Here is a 12082-nt window from a genome sequence, read left to right as displayed (position 1 = left end):
GCCTCCTGTGCCATCCTGTCCAACAGAGAAAGGTTGATAAGTGAAAGAATGGAGCAACCACAAAAATAAAGACAGAGAAAATGTGGCCAGCTTAATGGTATAATCAATTTTACATAGTTTCCCATAGTAGTCTCTGCATTTGCCAATGAATTTAACTTTTTTTTTTCTGCTTACCTTTGAAAGTACTATTTAAAAAATAAATGTTGCTTATTTGTCACTTACTTTTTGTTAGCCAAATGCCTCCTGGGCTATAATCAATAGAGCAAAGTCAAGAGACTGAATTGCAGAGGAAATTTTATACCTAGTAGATTTGTAGGTGAGCTTCTTTTGAAATAAAGTACCTGAAATTAAAAGATTCTTTTTTTCCATGTTGGCACATAGATTACAAATTTGTTTTTTTCCAAATCTAATAGAAAAACACTTCTTTAATAGTCATTGCATGCAAACCTACCCCCCTACTTCTTAATGATACAAATATTTTTCTTATTTAAATTTTAAAGGTGCAGGCAGAAATTGGAGATGTTAGTATTTTAATAAATAATGCTGGTGTAGTCTACACATCGGATTTGTTTGCTACACAAGACCCTCAGATTGAAAAGACGTTTGAAGTTAATGTGCTTGCACATTTCTGGGTAAGTATGATTTCCCTTTTGTAAAATCCAAATATTAAATTTAAGAACTTCTAGCAGTCATAAGGACATATCAAGTCAATACTGAAGTTTTCTCCAGATACCAAGAGATCATTTTTCATGCTACAACCAAATCTCATCAATTCTTCTTCTCCCTCCTCAAAAAGTATTAACAATGTTAATTAACTAATTAATAATAAACGTCAGGTGTTATGTGTGTTTTGGTTCTCAGTCAGATCCTCATGTCTCTATGTGATCCTGTTTAGAGTTGAAGGAAGGGATTATGGGTCAACAGAATTATCTTCTGTGATTCTATAAAAGGTGAACCCAGTTTGCTTTCAGATGCCCATGCGTCCTAGACCTCATGTTATTTCCTGGCTCCAAAGTTGTAAACATTATTATGACTCACTGTTCAGTCTTAAATAATAAATAAGGGGTCATTGGGGGGCAGTAAGTAGGAAAAGGAAGAGGGAGAAAAGAGAAAGGGTGTGTTTCTGAAGAGTCCAAATATTGTCCAAATACCCAGTTCCTAAAAGAGTCCCCCAAAGTTTTCTTGACTGTGACTCTGGGATGAGTAATCTCAAAAGAATATTGGAATTGGTGAAAGTAAAATATTATTTAATGTCAATTTTCCCAAGTTTTTGACATCTGTCTTTGTATTTTTATGACTTACAAGTTTATCTTTCTGCATCTGTTAGAACATAGGTTATTGTCTTGTTACTGAATCCCAATCATATAATAGTGCTCAATAAATTTTTATTGCATGAGTCACTCAATGACTGCTAAAGATTGCTGTGCACTTCACTATTTTGATGGGGTAACCATACTATTTTCTAACAGTTTCACATTAAATGTAAATTATTTTGATAACTCTTAATTATTATACTGATTCATTACACCTGTATCCAAGATGATAGAAGACATCAATGACAAAAAGTGGAGAATTGGGGTCATAAGAATTTCACAATTTAAATGACATGGGTTCGCAAAGTTTTCAATATCCAATATCCACTGATTGGTTTAGTTTGTCTAATCTAGGCACCCTATACAACTGCCCTATGTTGCCACACTGAGTGATTAATGTAGGTTTTTTCATTTATGTAGGAACAATATTAACAAAATATATCTTTGTTTCAAAATATTCCCAGTAGGTCTCCTAATCAGAAATAACAGTATTTTTTTCTCTCTTAATAAAAACTATTCCTAGACTACAAAGGCGTTTCTTCCAGCAATGATGAATAATAATCATGGCCATATCGTCACTGTGGCTTCAGCAGCTGGGCATACTGTGGTCCCCTTCCTACTGGCTTATTGGTAAGTGAACATGTGTTTCCATCATTGTCTTCTATGCTTAATTTGTGTGTGATTTCTTACCCTGTCTAATGAGAACTATAGACTTGACGTTGCAAAAATGGGCAGAAAGTAACACAAAGTCTCTTGTACAACAGCACTCAAACCATTAATCCCCTCCTAGGTTGACCATTCAAGATGTGGCTACAGGGAAATTATCCAGTTAAAAGCCAAGCACTTAAAGCATTTCTCATTCCTTTTAGCAGCAAGGAATTATAAAGCAAGAATAATACTTTTGTACCATGAACAAAAGTTAATAACTTTCAGTAAAGTAATTTTGTGGAAACAAAACAGTGTAAAGAAAAAGAGTATAATCTTGGACTCCAAATGTTAAAAGCATCTGAACAATGGAATTGTTGTAAAAAAAGGAAGTATAATCATTTTCTGTTTAAAAATACATGCCTTGCAATAATTAAAGAACTTACATAGCAAGCAGAGCACAGAAGTGGTATGTTCCACTGTATGTTGTAAAGAATTGGTTAGTGAGGCCACCAGAGCCAAGGTAATCCTACTGGTTGTGCACACCCTGAAAGTTCTTGGCCATTTCTATATTTTAGTAAATAATAACTCTTAAAATGTTGAATTATAATTATGCAAATAAATATGAATACACATGATGCTCAATTTTGTTTTCTACCATAGTACTCTTTTAGAATAAAGTATCTAAATTGTAGAAACAACATACATGTAGTTGTATATGTAGCCATAGATATGTGTATAAGTATATGCAATAGGCATAGATGGGTGGGTAACTTGTTTTTATATAAATGTGTGTATGTGTATATTGAGTTTTAAAAGTGTGCAAGGATATATACCAAATTGATTTATTCTAACCATACCTAGAGAGTGGTTATTCTTTGGTAATGGCAAGATAAATAATTTTCTTTTCTTTTTTTTCATCTCTTTCCTTCCTTCCTTCCTTCCTTCCTTCCTTCCTTCCTTCCTTCCTTCTGTCCTTCCTTCCTGACCATGTATTTGTTTCTAGTTAAAAAAGTAAAAATATTTCTTCCTTCCTTCCTTCTGTCCTTCCTTCCTGACCATGTATTTGTTTCTAGTTAAAAAAGTAAATATAGTCTTGCATTAAGTTTTTTTTTTTTTAAAGAGATCAGATAACCATTGCAGCAGTCACAGAACAGACCTATAGTGTCCAGATTGTGTATTATCTCTTTCAGAGCCAGTTTAAGTCAGGCAATTAGCCCCACTAGCCATCAAAAGCTAATACAGTTTGGCACTTCTCTCACTTCCTGGATGAAAGATGGTTGCGGGTGCGGCTGCTAGGTTACTGCATGACATTCCCCTCCCCTGCCAGTTGTTAGTCCCCAGGCACAAGGCAAGCAAAGAGAATCAGAGTCCAACATAGTTGTGAGTGATATCACACTTCCTGCTTCCCTTTGCCACAGTGCATACTAGAGCTCATTTGATTTTGATTTGATTCTACTCCACTGAGTGTTCAGCAGCAACAAGCAAGAAAAAACATGCTTTGTGTGAGAAACATTTATTTTGGTGACTGGTGATGGTGCTTTCAGCAGAAGTAAAGGTTCTCATCAAGTGTTGTCAGAGCAGGTGTGATGCACCCAGTTGTGGAGACTGTGCCCTACATAGTCCTAGGGTGCACTGTTCACATGCAAGTCCTCTCAAACTTGAATGCTTTTCCAGCAGATGGCAGGGAAGTAGTGTGAGAAGAGAAGTAGTTTTTTCTAATTCACACAGTTGCCCTTTGGGCTAGAAGGCAGGGTTGCAGCCGCACAAGCGGTTGGTGCATTTTCAGCCTTGGGACAGATCTGCGGTTTGCCTGCCCTTACAGAACTCCTCCTGGGTTCTCAGCTCTCATAGGCCTGAGCTGCTGCAGTCTGTGGTCCTTACTGACCACAATTATCTTTAAGTTGTGTGGCTCTCTGGGTTTTGCTCAGCATCCAGTCAATGGTAGAAACTTCCAGAGAGACACACTGAAGGATTCTCCCAGCAGAAAGCAATGTTTATCAGTGCTGTTACTAACAACTGGGCAATTAAATTAAGATACTGGTTTTTAAAACATAAACTCTTTTATTGTAGTATGACATACGTTTACAAAAATGAAGAAATCATAAGCTCAATAAGTTACATCTATTGAGTTACATCCAAAGTGGACACATCTAGACAGCCACCATGCAGGAAAAAATAGAACATTACAAGACCCAAGAAGGTTCTTTGAGAACTCTTCCCAATCACCAATCCCTCTTTCCTTCCCACAGATAACCCTCTGTTGACTTGTAATGCCTTAAATTAATTTTGCCTGGTTTTGATCTTTATATACTGTTTATGAACATATGGGTTGTTTCCAGCATAGGGTTATTATGACTAATGATGTTATGAAACTTGATTCAGTCACTGACTAACTTTAGGTGACCTTTGGCAAGTTATTCAACTTCTCTATGATTCATTTTCCTCATCCATAAAACAGGCTAATAATAGCAACTCACTCACTCATCAGGATGCTGTAAAGTTTAAATCATATGTAATGCACTTAGCATAGAATCTGGAATCCTGCAAGTGTGCAGTAACAGAGGGCACCTAACGATATTACCTTCCAATTCCACTTCCCTATATTCACATAACTGATAAGGTTCCCCTTCTCTCTTCGGCAGCCAGAACGTATTGTCCCAGTGGAATGGATCACCTGTGCCCTAGCACCTGACTGGCTGACTGGTAGAATGAGTGAGAGGGGTCCTAGAGTCACCGTTCCTTTCCTTATAATCAAGTCCTCAGCTGTCACTGTCCTGAGTTACAGCCACAGCAAAAGAATCTCCTATAGCTTTTATTACCAATATTAGAATAAAAATTTCAATTTCTTTTGGAGTTACGGTTCAACAGTTTTAATGATTAATGTGAAAAATTCAATTAAGGCAAAAGGACTTGATTCCTTGTGAGGGAGATTAATCTTTTGATTCTATTCTAAAATTTTTTTGCTGCTTGCTCAGCATGTTGTCCAAAAGTATCTTAATTTTAAAAAGAAAACAATTAGGGTGCCACAAAACTCTGGAAATATATTTTGTCACCTCAAATAGCCAATTTAAAAACATGATAGTCACGAGTAGGGGCAGAGTATATGGCAAAATTGATCACCAGCTTGAAATGTTATTTAAAAGAATCATTTGGAATAAGAAATATTAACTCATATTATTAATAATAAGAAGAAATTTGGTGTACTGTTACCAAGTACCAAAAAAAAATCCACTCACTATTAGCTTTCATATATATGTATCTAAAAACAAATTCACCCTGAAGTTCAAAAATGTAAAATTTCTTTAACACACTCAGGATTATTAACTCTGAGTTTTAATATATTCCTAATTTTGTGAACTTTTGGTTCACTTATGAAAAATCAAAAAATATAGTTTAGTAAGAGAAAAAAAGAAAATTTACTGATGATCTTGCCATGCAGAAATAACCATGGTAAGCATTTGGTACAATTTTTAGAGCATTTTAAATACTATTCCAATTGATCTTATTCCAAATGATCTAGACATGCATTAAAAAAAATCTGGCATAAATAATCTTGCTGTTTTTTAATTAAAAATAAACATTTGTATGTTAATAAATACATATGTGCAACATCATTTTCAGTTCCTGCATGGTATGACACTGAACATGTGCCACTATTTATTCAACTTACCCATTATTGTGGGTAATTTGTTTGTCAGGACTCTTTCATTTGCAAGGAACACAAAACTTAGATGGCCCCAGACCAAAAGAGGAATTTTTTGGCTCTGCAATAAAGTCTCAGGCAGGCTCTCCTCCTCTGTTGGCAAGGTAGCTAGCTACCAGCAGTTCTGGAGTAAAACCCTTCCAACTCCAAGACTAGCAGGTGGGGGAAAAGCCATCACTCCCCAGTAATGCCTTAAACATTCTAGTTCTGGAGTGTACTTTAACCAAACCAGCCTGGATCCAACCACTGGATGGGGAGGGGAAGAGGGGATGTTACTTGGCAAAATCAGAGGCAGGCAGAATAAGGGAGCATGAATGCCGTGGACAAAAACAACAGCTGTCCACTACAGACATTTAACATTGTTTCCAGCTGTTTGCCTTCATGAACTGTATACCCCAGAGACTATCCTGGAATATAGTACTTTAAAAACATGATTGATTATTTACTTCAGTTAAATACTTAAAAGAGAAATTACTAGATGTAAGAGCATATTTTTAACGAATTTTATACCTTTTGCCAAATTGCCTTGCAGGAAAGGCTACCAATTAACCTGGCACAGCTTTGGAAAATAGCTGTGGGACATTCTTTCTCACTTTTTTCTTTTTAAACTTAGACATATATTGAAGGCTTAAAAAGAAAAGATTGATAGTTCAATGACATAAAATGAAAATATTCTGTGTGTTGAAAAACTCTTCAAACAAATAAAAATTCCCTTATATCCTCAACCTTTCTGCTAAGTAAAAATTCTATCTTATTTTACTCCTGAAATAAAACATTTTTGTATCCATGCTTTATTGGTATTTTAATTTTGCAAATCTTCTGCTAATATACTTTAGCCGTTTATCCATTAGAGTATTGTCTTACTCATTTATATTATGCCATATATTAACCCTTATCCTTGTTTTATGTGTTGATAATGCTTTATCAGTTTGTCAGTTACTTCTTAACTTGGTTGGGAGTTAATAAAGTTTAGCGTTTACCATTCAGAGGCCTGATTTATTGCCCCAGTTTAAAGCCTGGTTCTACCACTTGGTTTTATGTCCTTGGGCAAGTCCTATATCCTGTTGGGGGAGGTCATCGAGAAGACATTAACAGCGGTTGACCCACAAGCTGGTCCCAGGCAATCAGAGGCTCCCTTGGAATGTGCATTGAGTTTGCCTTCCCCTCTCCCAGGAGCTGACCCAAGGTACAACCTTGAGAAAGGAATACAGTGTTGAGATCATATGGACGGTATACATGACTGAACCCAGTTAAAGCCTTCATAAATGTTATGATCTCGCTGACAGATGCAGAGATCTAGTTGTCTTATACCGCCCAAGCAAGCCTCCTAAGTAAGATCCCTTGCTTACCTAACCTGCCACCTCCCAGTGCAGAGTGGCCAGCCTTGTTCTGTGGTCTCTCTCCACCCCGTGTACAGGGGCCAGTTTCAGATTACATCCGGGAAGCTCCCAAGAAGATTTCCAACCAACAAACCCCTATGTTTTAGTTTCCTTTTTGGTAAATGGAGATCATAATAATATCTATTTCAGAGCTGTGAGGATTACATGAAATAATAAATCTCAATAATCGAGGACAGTGTCTGGCGTATAGTAATCAATTTCAGATATGATTATTTTTGTATTGTTTTCCAAGATACAGAAGATTTACATTTTATACAATTGAGTATAGCAATCTTTCTTTTAAACCTTCAGTAGATGCCTAAACTTTAAAAAAAAAACTGAAAGAACTTTCCACAGCTTTGTATTTCTCAAAGCACCGGTTAATTGGCAAGAATTTACAACTACCTTACGTAATTGCTAATCCTTATAGACTTACAGAAAAACAATCTACTTGGTAACTAATGCCACTGAATTGCACACTTAAAAATGCTTAAAATGGCAAATTTTATATATGTTTTTGCACAATGTAAAAAAATAATGTGATATTCAAAAAATCATTGATCTGTATACTTTACATGGGTGAATTACATGGTACATGGATTCTTATCTCAATAAAGTTGTTTTTCAAAAAAATCTAAGTGGGAAAATAATGTCTGCTTATAATATGATTAGTTTTCCTTTTCTTTCCAAATGAAGGAGCTATGACAATAAGAATTGCTTTTCATTTTGATTCATTCAACAAACATGTATTGAGCACCTATTATAAGTCAAGCACTGTGCCAAGCACTGAGGATTCATTAGAGACCAAAACAGTCATGGAGCTTACTAAAGGTATGATGGACAGATGTTTAAAAAGTCCACCCAAATCAATATTTAATCACAAATCAAAGACGTGCTGTCATAGAAAACTGAAGATACATAATGGGGGAGATAATTTATAGACTAGCTGTCAAGAAAGGCCTCCTGAGGAAGTCAAGCTGAGACTTAAAGAAAGAATAGGACTTACCCAGGAGAAATTTCCCAAAAATTCCATGGACATATTATAGTAAATAAGGAACAGCCTATAGAGACATTAAATTTTATGGAAGTAGTGACAACAAAAACAGCCCACCAATTTTCCTAATAAGACATCTAAACCTACTCAGTTCTCACTCCGATAAATGGTGCTGGGATGTAGTAAATGCTCTTTGTCAGTGCTTCTTAGACTTCATGTGCCTGTAAATTTACTGCAGGATCTTCTAAATGCAGGTGCTGATTGAGCAGGTCTGGGCTGAGGCCCGACTCAGGTGATGCCCCTACCTGCCGGCAGAGGACCACACTTCACTAAGGGGAACAGATACCTGTATTTAAAAGACAATTTTTTAAAAATCTTTTTTGAATCATTGTGTGAGCTCTCTCTGTTTGTTTTCAGTTCAAGCAAGTTTGCTGCTGTTGGGTTTCATAGAGCTCTGACTGCAGAACTGGCTGCCTTAGGAAAACCTGGAGTCAAAACGACGTGTCTCTGCCCTAATTTCATAAACACTGGCTTCATCAAAAACCCACGTACCAGGTAAGTTGAGACAGAAATGGAGACAACAGCACTGGTGATTGCTGTGAATACCAGCCATTCTGTAGGGTATTCTAAACATTTTAATCCTTAAAGTACCTGATAACAGTGCCCTTAGCTCATCTCAATTTCAGCTTCTGTAGATTATGAGAAAACAGGTGGAGAAACAAAGAGAGGAAGAGAATGTATATGAATACAAATATGAAAGACACAGGTGAACTTGCTGATCCTCCCTTATTCTTCCTGAGTAGTGGTTCTCAGACAAGTATGCATACATTTCACCAGGAGAATTTGGGAGCCACATAAGCCTCCCACCCCCAGAGATATTGTTTTTGTTGGGTTTGCTTGGGATAAGGTTGTGGTGGGGAAGTGAGATAGTGCCTGGAGCTCTCTGTGTTTAACAAGCATCATAGATGATTCTGATAGAACCCAAGTTCACAATGTGAAAAACACTTTTCTCTGGGAATCTAGAGATTTTCCTCTAAAGTGAGTACCAGACCACAGTCTTTTTTTTAGTTAAAAAATTATAAAAATTATTAAGAATCAGCTCTGAGGTTAATTTTTAACACTTCCTCTCTTTGGGTATAGCTTTTCTGTCTTTGTAAACATGCATATGTCTTGCTAATGGGTTTCAGCCCCGGGCAAGCTCACTATGAATTCAATGTGACCAAAGAAATTACAGTAGAATGTTCTTGGGTGAAAGGTTTATACCCAACTTCATTTCCATAGTGCAGGTCAATCACTAGAATCCCATCCACTGAGAGCGAGTCTGCATGCAGCAAGCTGGTCTCTGCCTCTGAGCCTCTCTGCCTTCACAGCCATTCTTGGGGCCTCTCTACCTGCACAGCCATCCTCTGGGCCTCTCTGTTCTCGGTACTGCCACCATTCCAGCCTCTGCTCTGTTCTCCTGCAGCCTTGCAGCCATTCCACCATGTCACCCAGAGCACTAGGCATAGCTCTTTATGTAGAGTCAATAGCAATGTATTGCCCACATGTATTTAGCGAGCTAGCCAACCAGGGCCAGATGAGAATCCTGGCCACAGGAACCTTCACTTTATCCACAGCATACTTTTTTTAAAAATTCCAATATGCAGAAAAACACAAATAAGAAAGTTCTTTATATTTCCAAAGATGAACAACCTTCTAGACATCTGTTGGGGTCCCGGGGGTTGCCTTTGAGGTTTTGGGGCAACGCGAAAAGCAAAGAAGGCGGTGGGAGTCGTCATGGAAGTGCTCAAACAGGCAACTATTCTGCATAAAGCTGTACTTTTTAAACTGCTACAGTGCTAATTCATAGTTACAGAAGTATTTGAAGACACACATGCGTGTGGCCTTCATGGCCAGGTGTCTGGCCTTCAAGGCCCTTATCTAGCTCCTTTCTCATGGGTACAACATGCCATGTTTTCAGGTTTCTCAAGGACACATCTGGCTCCCTACAAGGGCAGACATATTTGGGGTGAAGCAGTGGACAGCTGTCCTTATAGAACAGTAGAGAAAGTGGGGGGTGGGGGTCCTTGCCTACAATGTCTGTGTTCAGCATAAATGTCTAAATGTTATGTAACTGGTATATATTACACATGGGGCTCTAGAAGCAGTAAGTAAATTGCTTACTTCCCTCATCCTTATGTCACAGGCATCTTTTCATGTCAGTAGATACAGAACTTTATCATAAATGGAATTGATTACACAATCTAAACAATAATGTCTGCTAGTTATTTTTAACACTTTTAACACAGCAAAGCTATAAAGAACATCCTAATTTGCACACATATTTTCACATTTCAGTGATTATCTCCTTTGGGTAGATCCTAGAAAAGGGATTACTGGGTCAAAGGGTATATTAATCTTAAGTATTCAATTGTAACTGCCAAACAGCACTCCAGAAGTGTTATACCAACCTGCACACCTACCCAAGGGCCAGATAGCACCTTAACTTCTCCTCTGCTTCATGAGAATCCCCTCTGCTGATGTTTTATGCCATTTCCCTACATGAAAAATCATTTTTGTTTTCTGATGACTGACTAGCTAGATTCAAATGTTTCATTATGGTTTTTGGTACTTTTGTGAATTGCCTGTGTCATGGCATCTCCTTACTTTTTTCTATTGAGCTATCAAGTTTTAGATTGATATGTAAGAACTCTTTGTGTATTCAAGATACCCTTTAATATGTCCTATATGGTGCAGATATTTTCCCTTAGTTTGCTCTTTGCCCTTTGTGGAAAAAGTGGAGGTTCCTGGTCGGCTAGCTCACTACACACGTGTGGGCAATACGTTGTTACTGACTCTTCATAAAGAGCTCCACCCAGTGCTCTGGGCTGCACGGCTGCAGGAGAGCAGAGGCTGAAGTGGTAGCCACACTGAGGACAGAGACTATGACGGCTGTGGGGGCAGAGAGGCCCAGAGGCAGAGACCAGCTTGCTGCACACAGACTCACTCTGAGTGGACGGGGTTCTAGTGATTGACCTGCCACCATGGGAATAAAGTTGGGTATAAATCCTTTCACCCCAAGAATGTTCCATTGTCATTTTTCGGTCTCATTGAATCCATAGAACTTCTCCAGGGCTGAAACCCATTAGCAAGTCACCCTTAAACTGATCTTTATTTGCCTTAAATTGTCTCAGATTTTTTTCCCTTAATGGCTGTTGGGCTCTGTGAAATGTTTAGAAAAGTCTTCTTCACCCCAAGGTTGTAAAAATATCTGCCCACATTTTTTCCTACTACTTCTATGGTTGCATTTTTCATGTTTAAATCTTTGCTATACCCAAATTAGCTTTAAGAAGTGAGGTCACAAATCAGCTTCATTGTTTTCCCCATGTTAGTGAGTTATTCTGCACTATCTGTTAAATAGTACATTTCCTCCACTGCTTTGAAATGCCATCTTAATAATAAATTTACATATTCACTTGGATCTACTTTTGAATTCTCTATTGCACTGATGAGATTCAATTTTTAAGTTTTATTCTGCCTTCTCAAACTTTTTCTTTTCCCTAGTTTAGCTGCCTTTGGTGGAAATATATTTCAAATTAATGAGAATATTCATTGTGGCCACTTTGGGAAGACAGCAGATTCTATTTAAATACACCTTAATCCAAGTCACCCCACAGGTAGACAGAGTAAAAAGCCAACACTGGGCAGGAATTTGGTAGCCGTCCAAAGATCTCAAGCCCTCAAAAAATCTATCAAATTGTCCTAAAAGTGTGTCCTTAAGACACAGTTTTGTTAGAAAACAAAAGTGAGTATGTTTACTTCAGAAGGCCAGTGCTTAAATTTGTCTATATTAATAAAAAAAAAAAAACCCTAACTGGACCCTGAAGAGAAAACATAAAGGACAAATAAGTTTTGGGGGTAGAGGAGTAGAGCTGATCAGAAGTGGTAGAAAGAGGATCAGAGTTCACTAGAACTGTCAGAGAAAGACAAATGCTATATGATACCACTTATATGCGGAGTCTAAAAAAGCCATAATCATAAAAACACAGTAGAATGGTGGTTACCA

At 37.5% G+C, this 12082-nt stretch overlaps 1 protein-coding gene across 1 annotated transcript in view; it reads left to right on the top strand.

The window, feature by feature from the left end:
• HSD17B11 (hydroxysteroid 17-beta dehydrogenase 11) overlaps positions 1 to 12082 on the top strand; it is a 47724-nt gene that overhangs the window by 8944 nt on the left and 26698 nt on the right. The window contains exons 3-5 of the mRNA XM_036895924.2: positions 501 to 632; positions 1837 to 1943; positions 8455 to 8592. Coding sequence (XP_036751819.2) covers positions 501 to 632; positions 1837 to 1943; positions 8455 to 8592 — 377 coding nt within the window. The remainder of the gene's footprint in view (positions 1 to 500; positions 633 to 1836; positions 1944 to 8454; positions 8593 to 12082) is intronic.

Source organism: Manis pentadactyla, chromosome 5 (assembly GCF_030020395.1).
Source record: "Manis pentadactyla isolate mManPen7 chromosome 5, mManPen7.hap1, whole genome shotgun sequence".
Taxonomy (NCBI): Eukaryota; Metazoa; Chordata; class Mammalia; order Pholidota; family Manidae; genus Manis; species Manis pentadactyla.
This window is presented reverse-complemented; position numbering and strand designations above follow the sequence as displayed.